Below are 16,491 nucleotides of genomic sequence, written 5' to 3' on the forward strand. Positions count from 1 at the left end.
TGTCAATCTTGGAAGTATCTTAGCAACGACCTATCACAACACAAAGCCCGCCTACTGCACTCGTGGTAGCGCGCCAGGACGCAAACTGATCAGAGAACTGCATCAATCTGCACAAGGAAAAACATTGGTTTTAACCAGTCTGGTATCGCAGTGTGACACAGTTAAAAGCAGTAAAAACACAAACCGTACGTCTGACAAAATATGGAAGTTTCGGGATCATGATGGATTTTTATTTTCAAGTATCCAGGACGCAAAGCTGGATCACTAACAGGCAAAGTGGCCAACTGCCTCAGGGCCTTGAAGGCCCCACGTTTGCTGTGTGTCATGTGGCTAATTAAATTGACATTTATTTCGGAATATGCAACTCAAAAGCACAGTATTAACTGGACTTTTACAGTAGGTGCTGCTTTAATATGTCAATCTGATACCTTTGTCTAAATCTGACTTATTTGATCACATTGCATGTTCCCAAATTATGGGATTGATACAATTATGCCACAGCAAAACTGGGGCCAGCTAATATTAACGCAGGTAGCAGGATAGGAGCGTTGCTTTAATAGGGGCCCACATATCCATTTGTATCCTGAAATCCTATAGCACCTTAGTCCAGCTGTATATAGAGGCTACTTTTATGTGACAAATATCTCTTTCAGTTGGTTTCAAACATGAGACACAAGTCTGGAAGTTTAAGTCAGACTTGACATTAAGATGATTAAAAAAAATGTAATAACAAATTCATAACTTTTTTTTTCATGAACAAAAATGTATTAGTTGAACAAGGAATATACAACAGCCAGCCATAAGGATATGAAGTGTATAACATCCTACTATGCACTGGATTCACCAGCGAAATGCTTGCCTATGGAAAAGTCATTTTTAAGACTGTAGAAGGCAAATAAATAAACAACATATGGTGACAACATCTAAATTAGCTGTTTTGATGGATTTCAATGAGACGTGTCGGCTGAATCCAATGAATACATGAAAAAAACATACATTGCATTTAATTACCACACTCCAGGCGACACTGAATTTATATTTAATACAATAAACTGATTTCCGTCAAGCGTGTTCCCATCATGATTACGTAGTATGACGAGCCGCTGTCCTGGATTCTGATTGGATTCGCTGTCTAACTGGGGCGTGGTCAACGAAAATCCAGGAAGTGGCGTTTCCTACAGCACTAACAAAGTTACAACATTATGTTTGAGCATTTTAAATGCCAGACCAAACAGTTAACACACATTTAAATGGTTCATGTGTCACAAAAGGGGATCGCCTTCATTTGTGTGGCTGTTATGTTTCACGAATCTTACTGTTAGATTAATTATGAACAGTTTGGCCCACATTTCAATGGCAGGGCCTTCAAGGGGCAACAACTCAATTGACATGCTGCTAAGACAGTCTAGGATATTTGTTATTTCAGGTAGGATATAAAGGGGAAGTGAAGACTATATCTAGACTCACGTATCTTAATTGGTGGTGTCAAATATCCCATAACCTGAACTCAAACTTGTTGTAAACACATTTTATATCCAGCCATGAATCCTGTTCCCCCCAACAGGTCAGAACATGTCACAAAGATGACACCCTAGTTTGATATTTAGATTATCTTTGTCCTGCGAGCGTTGGTTAAAGGACCAACCAACAAGTCGGCCTAAGTAGCCCGAGGATGTCGTATATGTTTGGACAATACATGCCTCAACATAATTTCGTTATATTTATTATTTCTAAGTGATGTAGGCGTCGTACCAGCTCCATTTTAGGCTGCCAGATCCTATTCCTGTCGGGCTATTGTGTGGATGGATGGAAAGCTGTACAGGGGGAGGAGGAGGAGGAGGAGGTGAGGGCGAAGCGAGCAGAGCAGATAAGAGAACTGGCTTATTGGCTGGCGGCTGCCTGTAGCCCACATTTTTTTTTAAATCAGAAACAAGAGGTCTTGCCGTTTGTGTTACAGGGCGAAAAACAACGACATCGCACCCGCAGGAGCTACCGAGAGGACGGTAGCATGATAGTCGAGGAGAGGAATCGGCAGGAAGAGGGCCCGTATCTGCATTTCACTTCGCCTACACCGAATTCATTGAGTCGGTAACCAGCGTCCGACATGGGGAAGGAGGTAAATGGCGTGTCGCGGAGCCGGTTTGAGGTGAGTTCACCATCAATAATAACTGACAGTTAATGTCAGTTAGTCAGCGCAACTGTTAGAATCGTTAGCACGCGGGCCTACGTGATAACTGTCGCTGTATTTATTGTAAAACTGCGCTTACGGTGAGGCTGTTGATGCAGCTTCCGCAGTCAATGTTTGGGATTAGGTCAAACGCTGTTGTTTTGTTCAGACTACCTATAGCTCGGGCCTGGCGTTTTACTTCGTCGTGGAAACAAGTCGATGTTTTCCACTAAGTCTGTCGCGCCTGCTCGTCAATAAATTGGGGTTTTGTTAAAGGTCCTAAAGTGTTGTCCTCGTTTCCCTTTGCGCCGTCAAAACAAAGAGGCTACACGCAGCACGCCGAGGACAGCTCGGGCTCATATTAGCATATTTATCAGGGAGGGGAATGTATTGACTTCTCTGTGTAAAGAAGCTACAGCTGCTGTATGATCGATCTCATATCTGCCGGAGTGCTTTTTTTCTTTACACCACTTTTGTTTGGTTGCCTGACGAGCCGGATTGTTGTGCTGATCCACGGCCGCTGCGGCTGTGGGGGCCTCGGGTTGTGACTGCTACATGCACCCCGTATTAGCACGGAACTATCAACAAATAGGCCCAAGCTGCCATAACGTGACACACAGCCTATACTGACAGCAAGAGGCCCCACATGTACATACATGAGACTCAAGTGTTGTTCTTCTGCAGCATTTAGCATAAACTTTGTGTCGCAGCCGAATGCGGAGCACTATATTTTTGTTGAAAACTTGTTCTCAGATGTTACATATCGCCGGTGACATTGGGCTGTGTAGCCTGAGCACTTGGTGTTGTTTAATCCCCAGATAGCATGGGATTTGTGTGTGGTTTTATTTATTTTTAACGGTGCAACAGCTGACGACTCAAAAGATTCAAGCCGTTACCTTCTGGCTCGACAGCTGCGGGAGAGCTGCCCGTCAAGCTAACGGGGTTTCGGACGGGAGGATGCCGGAAGTGGCGTGCTGTTTTCTTCAAAATAAAATTGAACATTTTGCTTTTTGGGGGGGCCCTTGTTGAGTGGGTATGTGGGTTATTTTGTCAGATGCAGACCAATAACACTAATGCAGTCGCTGGCATGGAAACTCTGAAGTTCTGAGGCAGCCTCTAACAATGGCCAAACAATATGTACCACAGAGAATTCACTGGGGTAAAGTGAAAAGTGAGGACAGCAGACTCTAAGATGAAATTATTGCTTAAGATCTAACGTACATTACAAGGTATATACAATTTTATATAAATATCACTCTGGGAAAGGCTGTTTAATGACTCAAACTCTAATATAAACAGATTGTGTCCCTACCTGTGGTATATATTTTAACTTAAATGGGAACTATTATTATCTTGAGTTTTATTTCATATAGGGTTTATTTGTGTATATTTTACTACAGGTGCAACATATATAATTGATTAGATGCCAACTACCTAATTTATCACCAACTGTTTTGATAATCATTTAATTTGTTTTAGCAATTTTTGAGAGGGCAAAAGCCAGGTGCTTTACTGTGAACATTTCCTGGTTTCTTTCCCCCTCTATTACAGTAAACTGAATATTTTGGGCCGTGAACAGCGCAAGATATTTAAAGATGTCATCTTGAGCTTTGGAAAAAACACATTTGATATTTCTCACTATTTTCAAACAGACCAAACAACCAGTAGCACAGAAAAAAATTGAAAGATTACAATAAATATGATGGTTAGTCACAGCCCTAATTTTGACATTGTATATAGATTTACAAAGCCATAACCCATTTCACACCAGAAACCCTTAAAGACATAAAGATACTGGAAGTCAAAAGTCACTTGCCTATGTATTGTATTCTTGATTCTCATTTTGCAAGCCTGTTTAGGGAGTGTGAGTAGAACAGTTCAAGTCTGCTAATCTTAAACAGTCGGTGAAATTAATGATCAGGATGATACATTTGGTACAGTTTGGTTTATCCTTTAGTATATTTCTGATTAATGAGACACTATGCTGGTTGTCCATGAGAAGCCGTTATAGTTCAGTAGTTAGAATTAGTGCTCAATAAGTACAAGACAAGTGCATTAATCAATATAATGAAATACTTTGGTGCTAGCCTTTTCCTCCAGATGTAAGAATACATGTTTGTTTGATTAAAAATCCAGACAAATGTCACATCATCATGATTTGAATAGTTGTTTAGGTAAAAAAACAAATTGTGATACAATAATGTCGATTTCCACTTGTCATGGCTCACATCACACTCATAACATCCGTCAAAACAAATCACAATATGATTATGTTTTTAACCATATCGTGCAGCCAGAGCTGCAATAAAAAGGATATAGGACAGAAACACAATACAGGCTATTGGCTTGCTTCCAATTGTTAATACACTAATGTTGGTTTATCAACAAAGCCCAGAGTTAGACCAGAAGGCTAATTGTAAGAAACCTGAGACGAAAGATGAAGTGGTTACTCTGGGTCATCAGAAATGCACAGCTTTCAAGCTGAGTTGCTGCTTTGTCTGTAAGTGAGAGTTTTACTTTGACAGGCCTTGCCACAAATGTTCTTAGAGTCTCTCTAGCTTTACTGCTCTGCAGTAGATAGCGATCTGTTGTATACCGGCTCCAAACAAAAGACTACAGCACTCTGAAAAGTCGACAAGCATTAATGACCCCTATTTCTATTTTGCAATTAAACAGACTATTTAGAAAATAACCATATTGTGATTGACATAACTATGTTGAGTGTACTTGGGGGTTTTGATGTAAGAGTTTTTCAAGCTGTTTAAGCTGAAGGCAACAAAACAGTCAGTTAATACCTGGCTTGTTTCTTTCAGTTATCCCAGTTTAAAATAAATACCCTACACTGATTTAGACTAATTAAGATATCCGAGTTACAAGTATCAACCTAAGCTAAAATTAATCAGAAGGTCCGGTCTTTTTAGGAAACAACATTTAAAGAAGAAAAAAAAAAATCTAAAAATATTATGGCTTTTTGTTTTGCCTTACAATAATCTGTAGCTGGAGGTTACAGCTCACCCAGCTTTTTGCTTCACTGACTATAGCTGACCAGTGGAGAAAACATAATGCTCACATTCATGCAGCATCAGGTTTATTTTATGTTTGAGCACAAAAGGGGACAGTGTATGCCCGTTGACCATGCGCATCTGGTTCTTTGGAAATGGCCCTGGATTATTTGGCCAGAAAGTAACGCCGTTGAAGGCGAGCTGTCAGAGTCAATTTGCCCCAAATCCAAAAGCGAAATGTCTGTCCCTTCTTACTCCCTCAAAATTTTACACGTCTGCGCTGGCAGGCAGCCCCTGCATAGACAGCTGTGTGTGTGTGTGTGTGTCCGTGGAGTTTGTATGTTTATCAGAGAGACATAGAGAGGCTTTGACCCAGAGCTGACTGGATTTTTAAACAGGCAGACCTGTCAGTTTGTTTTTGTGAGCTGATGAATAGGTTTGCTTAAGTGTATAAGTCCCTAAAAATCTATTGACCTAAAAAGCCACCATGGATGTGGTTTTAGGGATGGACAGCCATAATCAAAATGGCACATGGCACACTCCCGTATCCTCCACTTCTTCTGTTTAAATGCAATAAATTAACGTTTCCTTTATTTTTGGATTGTAGGTGCTTCGGTGTTTGTACCTGTAAGGAAGTGAAAATCAGGACTTGCAAATTCCTTGTTGATCTTGTCACAGATGTTTGCCTCTTGTAAATAACATGTGCCTTCCTGCACTTTTTTATTTACATGCTAAAGCCCCCGCCCCTCAATTACCCTGTCCCTGGTCTAGATTTATCTTCATAAATCTATGGAGGGAAATGGTTTGGGCCAGATGTTGCTACATTCGCCAAACACAATGCATTTATAAATTAGCAGAGTGTGACTTCCCACAATTTATAGAAACCCTGGAGTCAGAGTGTGTGTGTGTGTGTGTGTGTGTGTGTGTGTGTGTGTGTGTGTGTGTGTGTCTAAGCAGCTGGATCTTAATAAATCCTAATTTTTTCTGTCTCTTTGTGTGCTGAGACTAGTATTTACTCTCACACTGCATGCAAGTATTTGTGTGGAAATTCATTCGCCACTTGCAGAACCCGAAGCGATTCGTCACAAAAAGCTGTAACTTACTCCAGCGAACTTTCTCAGCGCTGATGTGAATTCATCAGTGTAAACAACCACACAGGAAGTAAGGCGAGAATATGCATGCAGAAAAGATAACACGACTGCTCAGTACAAAGTCCTATCCTGCTGATTTTGCTTAGAAGACACAAAATCCAGTCTCCTGCGCCGCTTTATCTTCTCGACAGACTTGACATTGAATCCATCTCAGCTGATGAGATTACGATCATTTATCCTTGCTTATTTGCTGCGGCCGTCCTTGAGTGAGGTGGATGAAGGGGGAGGCCCAGTAAGTTGAAACATGCTGCCAGTACTGATATTATCCTCTGCACCCTTTCAGATGTTCACAAACAGTGATGAGGCGGTCATCAATAAGAAGCTGCCTAAGGAACTGTTGCTACGGTGAGTGACATTTCAAAACACTTCAATCAGACTGTCCGCAGGGCTTTTTTTTTTTATGCGAGCGAAAATGGCATGTTGCGCACTCAACATTCACCTCCCCGCCTTCGCTCCTGATCAGCACTTTTCAATCATACACAAAGGCACAATTGGCCTCGCACCACCCTCTTTACCTTTACTGCCATCAAACACACACATCGGGTATCTCCCGATCACACGATATACGCTCACTTGCCCTTTAGCAAATAGTTCAGCTAAACTAAACTAACCACAAGGATGCCCCACTCTGTTCCTGCTAAAACTCTAATTAAAAACAGACGCCTTGGGCTATAAAGCACTCAAATTGATTTCAGGCAAAAAAAAAAATTAAAGAGCCCCTGAGCAAACAGAAAATGAAGGCCATAACTCATGACCCGGCCTTGCCAGCTGAACTGTCTGCGCTGCGGCTGCTGACTCTGTGCTGCTTGGCCAGGTTCAGCACCCTGATTTGTGAGGCTGGCAGGCTGCGCTGGATCCCAGCTTCAACTTTAATACAATCTTTGCTGCATTGAGGCAACTTATAGTGAGTTTCCAGCTCTGTTCTGTAGACGCTGATTGCGTGTCTTCCTCACTAGGACCCCTCTTTGAGTAAACACGACTATCCTGCCTACAGAGTAAACACATCTATCCTGCTGACAGTCAAAGACAATATTAGCTGATTTACTCACACCCCTGTGCTGTGAACGGAGGCAGGCGCAGGACTGAGTTGAGGGCAAAGTTTAATGTAAAGAGGAAGCTTCTGGCAGCGGGGATCAGGGTCTCTAAAACCGTCCCTGTCTGTCTTCCAGAATCTTCTCCTTTCTGGATGTGGTGACACTCTGTCGCTGTGCCCAGGTCTCACGGGTGAGTCTGTGTTCACAAGGCGTGTGTGTGTGTGTGCGTGACTGTATATGTTTGTCTGTGTGTTTTACGTGTGTATATGTTGTGCATCCGAGGAAAAATTTGACTCTGATCGTCTGTTTCTTCCTCCCTGCTCTCAGTCCTGGAATGTTCTCGCGTTGGACGGCAGCAACTGGCAACGAATCGACCTCTTTGACTTTCAGAGGGACATCGAGGTGAGTAAATGGGGTCTCCTTTCCCTTTACACCTCACTCTTCATCTGTCATTGCCTTGGATCAAGGTGTAGATGCAAATACAGAAGGCTGAGTGGGTTGTTTTTGTTGCAGGGCCGAGTGGTGGAGAACATCTCAAAGCGATGCGGGGGGTTCCTTAGGAAGCTGAGTCTGCGGGGCTGCCTGGGCGTGGGTGATAGCGCCCTGAGGTGAGACAGCGACCTCGTACAAACCCTACGTCTAGTTCAGACCTTGCAGCAGTGAGTGACGGACAAGTTAAGTGACTAATATCACATTAATGTTCCTTTTTTTTTTCTGAAGGACTTTCTCGCAGAACTGCAGAAACATTGAGCTACTTAGTTTGAACGGCTGCACCAAGATCACAGATAGGTACGTGCATTGTTCAGGGAAACCAGTCTATCAGAAGTTCTTTCCAAATCCTTCAAACCCCTCATTGTCTTTCTCTTCTGCAGCACGTGTAATAGCCTCAGTAAGTTCTGTCCAAAGCTGAAGCACCTGGACCTTGCCTCCTGTACCTCAATCACCAACCTGTCACTCAAAGCTCTCAGGTAAAGGATCCTTACTTTACACCCTCAGATACCAGCTGTCATCACTCATTGACATACTCTCTCTCATTGCTGTGTTCTTTCAATTTTGTCGTACTTTTACTGTTTTTTTCCCCCATCTCTCCCTCATCCTTGTCCAATTCTCCCTCTGTCAGTGAGGGTTGTCCTCTGCTGGAGCAACTTAACATCTCCTGGTGTGATCAGGTCACCAAGGATGGTATCCAGGCACTGGTGCGTTCCTGTCCTGGACTCAAAGGCCTTTTCCTCAAGGGATGCACACAGGTACAGTTAACAGCTTAGTATGAGCCGGAGATGCTGAATGGTGTAAGTGCTTAGTGAATGAGTTGCAGGTTGTTTAATTTAGTATGAAACTTAATTGGATAAACCTGAAAGCAACTTGATTTTTTCAAGCGCACAATTCGTATTGCTCAACACTGCAGTTGTCAGTGTTTTCTTGCATCACTCTTTATAGAAACTACCAAGTTCCTCTTCTTTTCATTCAAAATAGGGCACAACCTTAGAATGCATCACTTCCTTTTGTAACGTCTCTGTTGAAAGACATGTCAGACACCGGACATGTTAAAGCCTTCTTAAAGCACCCTTCTGTTGCATCATCAGTCAACTGTATGTGTTAACAGACAGGCACAAAAATGTCACAGATGGTTCAATTAAGAGGTTTCTCATTTACTGAATTACCGAAGAGGGGTTTGGTGGGTGTTGATCTTATCTTTATTAATCATACATGTGATGAGTGAAGCTTGATATCAGATGATTGTCGTCTTTCCTCTGTCAATCTCCTCCGCAGCTCGAGGATGAGGCTTTGAAACATATCGGGGCCCACTGTCCAGAGCTGGTCACACTCAACTTGCAGACATGCTCAGTAAGTTTAAAACAAGGCCGGGAGATGAGGTTAATGTTTCGCAATTTTAAAGACACTTTGTGGACACATTTCATTTTGTTTAAATAGAATGTCTCTCTGTCAGCATAATAAACCTCCTGAATCTCAACTTCTGGCATAAAAGTAGAAAAAGTATACAAACACAGTGGGTTTCTTTCCAGCCTAGTTAGCACCAAGTACACATTGTGCTCTCCAACTTGAGGTCCATTGTAGATGTCCAGCATAAACAGCCAATAGTCTGTCAAGTCTGCTTACACAATGCATATTTTTTTCTTCAAATGAATAAAATGAAATAAATTTTTGTCTCCATCTCTAGAATCTTTCCATTTAAAATCTCAGGAATTTATCATCTCATCTTGTCTGAGTTGTTCCTCCTCTTTGTAACACTGCTAATGTCTCTTCCTACTTTTCTCTTGCCAGCTCTTTCTTGCCTCTTCTTTCTTGGTCTGACCCCCACAAAGTAAACACTAAAAACTGAAAATCCGGGGACAAGAAATTGATCTCATTGAGCATTATAGTGATACATGAATATATGTTGCCTTCTCAAATTGAGCGTGGATTTAAATGACCCCACACACACACTCAAACGCACTCTTCTTTTACAGTATGTTAATTATCTTTAAACATAGTGATAAGACAAGACAAATCTTACTCAAAGTTACATCTAAAGTATATGTTTATATCGCCAAGAAAAGATGGAAAACAAAAAAATAAATGAAAGACAAAAAATTTGGCAGGAGCAACAGAATCCTTTAGAGTGCACTAAGTCACCTCAATTTAAAATGTATTTTAAAGCGACCAATGTATTATCACTGCCAAAAAAACTTTGCTATTTATCATTGATTAATCTACCTACATAAATAATAGTCATCTTTTCTGTTTCTGGCAAAAGCAAAGAGCGAATCAGTGGTCCTGTTTTTACCCCAGTTATTCAGTTATACCTGAAAAATTAACATTCCCTTTCGAAACATTCGGGAAACCCGGTGAAAGGTTTCACTTTTCCTTTTCAGCGTACACGTTATCTTCTCCAAACACACACTTTCTCTTCTCTGTGAGCAGCAGATCACAGACGAGGGCCTCATCACAATTTGCCGGGGTTGTCACCGCCTGCAGTCCCTGTGTGTGTCAGGCTGTGCCAATATCACAGACGCCATCCTGCACGCCCTCGGACAGAACTGTCCTCGCCTCAGGTGGGTTTACACACCTGCACACACACATCCTCACTCTGAACTTCACTGTGCACCACTTTATAGACCCTGCAAACCCTCAAACACTTTCCATTTTGTCTGAAAATAAAGACTAATTACTGTAATTCATTATCTACGTTATCCTGTCCAATGTATTTAACGAGGATTCGAGTTCATTGATTGATTGATTGACTGTCTTCATTCTGGCAGACTGTTTTTAGACTTCTTCTGACATTGGTTTAATGTCAGACTTAACTGGAAACAAATGTTGTTCTCTCACACATTTTTGATTTCTTGTTAAACTAGATTGTAAGACTCCATATAATATATATATATAATAATGATTTAATCTTGTAGTAAACAGGTAAATAATGAAGATTGTCAGAGAGAAATGAATACATGTTACCCCACACTTTGTTAATGCAGATTTAGTTCAACTTTCATACAGTGACTAACTGTAATTGGTGCAAGTCTCTGCTCCTCTCCGTCACCTTTCAGAATATTAGAAGTGGCCCGTTGCTCTCAGCTTACAGACGTGGGCTTCACTACATTAGCAAGGGTGAGTGTGGCATCTGCCTCTTGGTTGCATGCAATCACATTGTTTTTCATCCCGAAACATGTTGAGAAACAAAATATTTATCCACTCACCCACGATGGATCACATAGTTTCTTTCTGTTTTATTGTCTCTTTCAGAATTGTCATGAGCTTGAGAAAATGGATTTAGAAGAATGTGTGCAGGTAAATGAACAGTCAGAGCCACTGAAAAATAGTGTTGTGTGGAGACTGCGTTTATGACATTTGTCTGTTTTTATTTTTCTACCAGATCACAGATGGAACACTCATCCAGCTGTCTATCCACTGCCCTCGTTTGCAAGTCCTGGTGAGTGTGTGCCTGCCACTTGAACATATTTTTCTCCTGTAGCATTTACAAACACGAAGCAACAGCACGATGTAGCCCACAGCGGAGTAATGGAGCTACTACTGTGTTACTGTAGAGCCTGTCTCACTGTGAGCTGATCACCGATGATGGCATCAGACACCTCGGCAGCGGCCCCTGTGCTCACGACCGTCTGGAGGTGATCGAGCTGGACAACTGCCCCCTGATCACAGATGCCTCATTGGAGCACCTGAAGAGCTGCCATAGTCTGGATCGCATCGAGCTCTATGACTGCCAGCAGATCACCCGCGCCGGCATCAAGAGACTAAGGGTGAGTTGTGTGGGATGACAACAGTGAGTAAGCAGTGATTCTTTTGAAGAACGAGGTGTAAACACGCATTTTGTTCACTTGTACTTAACATGGCTTTTTTTGTGCAAAACTGTGTTCATGGATCACGAATGACACCCGAGGCTATATTTGTTCAAGTAAAGTAGACCTTTACCTCAAAACAGCTCCTCACTCGTTATACAGTAGGATAACAAAATACATATAGCTGCTTAATGTCTTATGCCATCACACTGATCAACAGGTGGTGGTACGCCAGATAACACAGATGTAAACCATGCAGTTTTCAAATGTCATGAGGAAGATAAATAATTCAGTGCATTTGTTCAACGTCACGGACACACACAGTGGGTTATGGTGCACTCGGAATGTAAACACAACTTTTATTTTTCTATTAAAGAAAACTCCACAATGTCCTTAATAGAAGTGTGTTGCAAATACAAACTTACCGCAGTGATATTTGATGACACAGGGGTGTAAACTAACAAACTTTCTGAGGAGTCTGAGGGGTTTAAAATCAAATTTTAAGAGTCAACATGGCCCAACAGTGCTGCCACTTGCTTACAACAATATTTATGTACAAGCTGACCCTCGTCTCAATTCCCAGTTTATATATCCTCGATTCCTTTCCTCACCTCCCCTCCTTGCATCCTAGTCCCTACCACATGAGATGAGCATGGAGGACGCAAGGAAAGAAATGGAGGAGATGGAGTCGAGACAAAAGGCATTTAACATTTAACATCTGTGCGGTGGCGCAAAATGTTGATAGTAGAGTGTCTTGTAATGGGGTGAATGGTGTCTCCCCACCCTCCACCCCCCATCACTTGTTTCTGCAATAACGGCAGTGAGCGGGCAGGATCTCAGTGTTGCATACATGTTTACTTCAACATACAAGTTCTCAACACATAACATGTCACATTTGCCGAAAAAGGATTCACCTTTGACCACCTATTATTCTCGCTCACAGCTCCTCTGGTGAGCCTCCTTTTGTTCTCGCTCCTCTCTTTGTGGTGTGCATTTTAGGAAGTGAGACATCCCTTCAATATGGCGCACTGAGATTGATTTCTGGGTCAAAAGCATTAGAAAGGAGACGAGCAGGCAAAAAAAAATAATGAAATGAGAAGAAGCCCCTCAACTGTTGCAGTGTAGCTTTTGGCCCCCAGTAGTACTGTCGCTCTGAGACTTTGGAAATCAAAACGGAGAGTACATATGTCCTATTAGCCCAATTAAAAGAAGCAATAGAGGAGACATTTCGGGAAATATGTCAGAGATTCATACATTTTGTCCAAATTGATGTCACAACTCCACCCACAAGAAGTGATGAATCAAAACAAAGGTGTGAAATACAAACTGTCTGCTCGACAGCAGTGAGTGAACAGAGAGAACTTGTTTCATCAAGCACAGCCTGACTGGCTTCATGAGTGTGTTGTCAGTGACTTGCATTTATTGACATGTGTCATTTCATGAGATTTTCAGTAAAACTTTTTAGCAGATTATAGCATCTCGTGTATTTGTATGATCTATTAACTCATTTCTGTGTATCTTCCCTTCTCTCCTCTCCACAGACCCATCTGCCTAACATCAAAGTGCATGCATACTTCGCTCCCGTCACTCCGCCCCCCTCAGTCGGGGGGAGCCGTCAGAGGTTTTGCCGCTGCTGTGTCCTGCTATGATGTAAAGACAACAACCCCCCTCTCCTCCCCTCCGTTTCCCCTCGTACACGTTCCCCACAGCCCGTCACTTGACCCCCCCCCAACCTGCTGTCCCCCTGCCGGCCCCCTGTCACAGAGTACATGCTGGTTTGTGTCGTTCCCCCCCCCCCCACCATCCTTTGGAGCTGCAGAGAGAGGGAGAGAGCCAAATAACGCTACAGGAACTCGGGGTAATTTTTCCCCAAAAAAACATTCCCGAAATCTCTCCACCACAACACATCACACAGTACATGCACAAAAAAGCTCACACACACTGGTTGACTCTTAAAAGAATGTCAGAACATTCCTGGTCTGTGTTCGGCGGAAAAAAAATAAATCCGATGTGATCAGCACTGTTAACTCTCCATCAGTTGAAATACACATTAATATCAAACGTGGGGAGCTGTACTCTTTACTTACTCAGCGTTTTGACACAGATTACAGTTGTAGCCGCTAAACCTGAAAATCGAAAAAGGCTGGACAATCCCTCTTAACGTCTCACACATACTACCCTCCACATTGAAGGTCACTTAACAGCTACCTCTAGACGGGAACTGCACTTGAGTGAGACCTGTGTTAGCTTTGTTCTGCAGGCTGTTTATTTAAAAAAAACAAAAAAAACAGGGGCAGCAACGCAACCAGTATACTGCCGACACCCCCAACACAAGCAGCAGAAAGCCCTTTTGTGTGATTTTTTTTTTCTTTTTTTTTTCTTTAAGCATACCTGCAGCTATTTGCACTTACAGTAAAGCAATGATGAGACACTTTACAAAGACGGCCATCAGAATTTAAGGCTGGCGTTTCACTAACAACCTACATACAAACCTTCACTCACATGCACACACTGAGCTTGCTACACCTGTACCCTCACCTCTCTCTGTCTCTCTGTCTACAATCAGAAGCTTCAACGTACCGAAGAGAAAAAAAAAAAAGACAAAGTTTGATATTTTTCTAAAAAAAAGAATGGACACCAATTAAGACTCACAAGTGGGGACTCGAGAAGATGCCAAATGTTGCATGTAATAACACCTCTAGTTTTTTAAAATCTAATTGTAAATATGTGGAAAAGGACTGTGGAGTCCGAGAGTCGAAGCCAGCTAAACAACAGAGGTGGAGATGAGATGGGGAGGGGGGCAGAGATCGCTGTCTTTCTGAGGGAATTATGGCGAAGCTCACACATGCTTGTGTGTTTTGAAATATCTGCTGGAGCTTTGGACGGTCAAAATCGAGCCGGAACTTGATCTGGAGTTTGATGGCAGAACTGATGCTGGCCTGTGAGGCCTCATTGTCAACAAACAGAAAGTTCTAAAGACACTCATTTGACAGAAGAAGAAGTAGGAAAGAAAAAAAGTCTGACATCACTACATGAATTCATGCTGTCAGACCTGGACAATGGAAAGAAAAAGCCAACTGAAAACAATCAAAGTACGTCTATTTTTCAGTTAGTTTGATTTCATTTAGTTGCTCTTGTTTTCGCATCGGTGACGGTTCTGACGACACGGAACTGGTGAACCACGTGCGGCAGTGAGAGGACATCGCCGACTCCTCAACTCCTACGAGGCCTTGCAGGAGACGGAGTGGCAGCATGTTGGCACCCTTGCCACCTCCTCTGTCTGTCTGGCACCAGCGACACTGCTGGTGGTAAAGTCTGGATCAGACTGGTGAAGTCACTGCAAAAAGGAAGTCAACTGAATCTGGAGTGCACAATTCTGGCCTGCTGACAGATATGATGGACATTTATGTCACAACGGAGGGCTATAATGGACTACAGCCCCGCCCTATGAAGTATTGAAGCCTTTTCTTATGGATTATCTTCTCCTGCACTTGCACCTGCTTTATTCTGTGTCTCTTTTACTTCCCCATTTCATTTTATAAATGTGTCTTTTACTGCTTTTCTTTCTGATTTTCTCTGGAACTCAGACCTTTTTCTCTTCTTTTGCTTTTCTGTTTTGGTGTGGTTTTGGATTGCGCCTGCTTTGTGTTTGAAGTCACGAGTTCAGTGTCTCCAAGTTGAGTTTGAGTCCTCTTCCAGTCCTCGGTTTTTGATCTGATGGTGTTTGTGTTTTTATTAAGAGTTTATTGTTACTAAATGTCCAGAGTGTAGCCTTTGTCCAGGGGAAGTGTTTGGCGCCAGTGCAATTGTAATAAATGTTCAAATTTAAGTTTGATTTTTTTTTTTTTTATGTGAGTTAAGGAGGAGTTAATGTTCACATGTATGTATGACGTAGGTTCTACTTATTGAATGTTTCCATCAAGGAGAAGTCCTCAGGATGGCTGTTCAGGCATCGCGTGCCGCTTTAGCAGAATCAGATTTTTCTCCCCATAATGAAGCCTGCCAAAACACATCAAGCGAGACAGAAATGGGTAAACCCGGCGTGGAATGTTGATCACTCTCAAATGTCCCCATTCTGGTTTAAGATGCACTGCACCAGGCAAAACCCTGAGTGACCAATCGGTTCAGTTTGTGATTTGACAGTTACGGCAGGCAGAATAATACAAGCCGAGATGAATCCAGTGTAATCCAGTCTGATCTGTTTTGTTTGACTGGGGGTTTATGAGGGATTAGGGAACAACTAAGAGTCAAAATGGCGGAGATATATATAATGTACTGTGTCGCTGTGCTTGGGGGTTAAGACAGTTAACTGGAGGAAAAAGGAAAAGTCGTAGGATTTAGACTGTGAGCCAGGATGTAACACCTGCTTGCCCTCTTCATGCACTGAGTCACCAGTGCAGCTATCAACATGTGCTTTTAAGGCCAACACTTTGAATGGATTACAGGTGATAATACTCAACCTGCTCCTGATGGTTTTATACGTACAAAAGAAATAACCTGTCATCAGTCTTTTCATGGTACAAAATACACTACAGGCTCTACAAAGCAAAGTCAGCTTTTTTTCCTCACAGTATCAAACACCTTTGTGTCCTTCCTGTCTGACCTCCCACCAGTTTACACGGAAGTGGAGCCGCGACGCTCCAGACCACTTTGTTTCGTACACGTTCGGTCCCAAACACTGGAGTATGGTTGAGGATTAGGACGGAGGGCAAGAGGTGAATCTACAGTGTGTGTTCATGGTAGATTGACACCTGAGAAATTTCAAAAACAATTTTGACAATGACTGTAGTTCATATAATTACTGTAAATCTTTTCCTTTTTTTTTCTTTTCTTTTTTTT

At 42.3% G+C, this 16,491-nt stretch overlaps 1 protein-coding gene across 2 annotated transcripts; it reads left to right on the plus strand.

Annotated features, from left to right (window-relative positions):
- Positions 1-35: 35 nt before the first annotated feature.
- Positions 36-16,491, plus strand: fbxl20 (F-box and leucine-rich repeat protein 20). 2 transcript variants are annotated; one of them, XM_030408593.1, is made up of 16 exons: positions 36-396; positions 1,958-2,146; positions 6,604-6,665; positions 7,490-7,544; positions 7,682-7,756; positions 7,868-7,962; positions 8,075-8,143; positions 8,227-8,322; positions 8,475-8,601; positions 9,125-9,199; positions 10,277-10,407; positions 10,903-10,963; positions 11,099-11,143; positions 11,229-11,285; positions 11,401-11,613; positions 13,194-16,466. In XM_030408593.1, exons 2-16 carry the CDS (start codon positions 2,105-2,107, stop codon positions 13,299-13,301), a joined length of 1,311 nt encoding a protein of 436 aa, XP_030264453.1. In that variant the 5' UTR covers positions 36-396; positions 1,958-2,104; the 3' UTR covers positions 13,302-16,466. The 2 variants fall into 2 exon arrangements, with proteins under 2 accessions (XP_030264453.1, XP_030264452.1); XM_030408592.1 differs by lacking the exon at positions 36-396 and adding an exon at positions 1,437-1,843 and having other exon boundaries at positions 13,194-16,491.

Source organism: Sparus aurata, chromosome 23 (genome assembly GCF_900880675.1).
Source record: "Sparus aurata chromosome 23, fSpaAur1.1, whole genome shotgun sequence".
Classification (NCBI taxonomy): domain Eukaryota; kingdom Metazoa; phylum Chordata; class Actinopteri; order Spariformes; family Sparidae; genus Sparus; species Sparus aurata.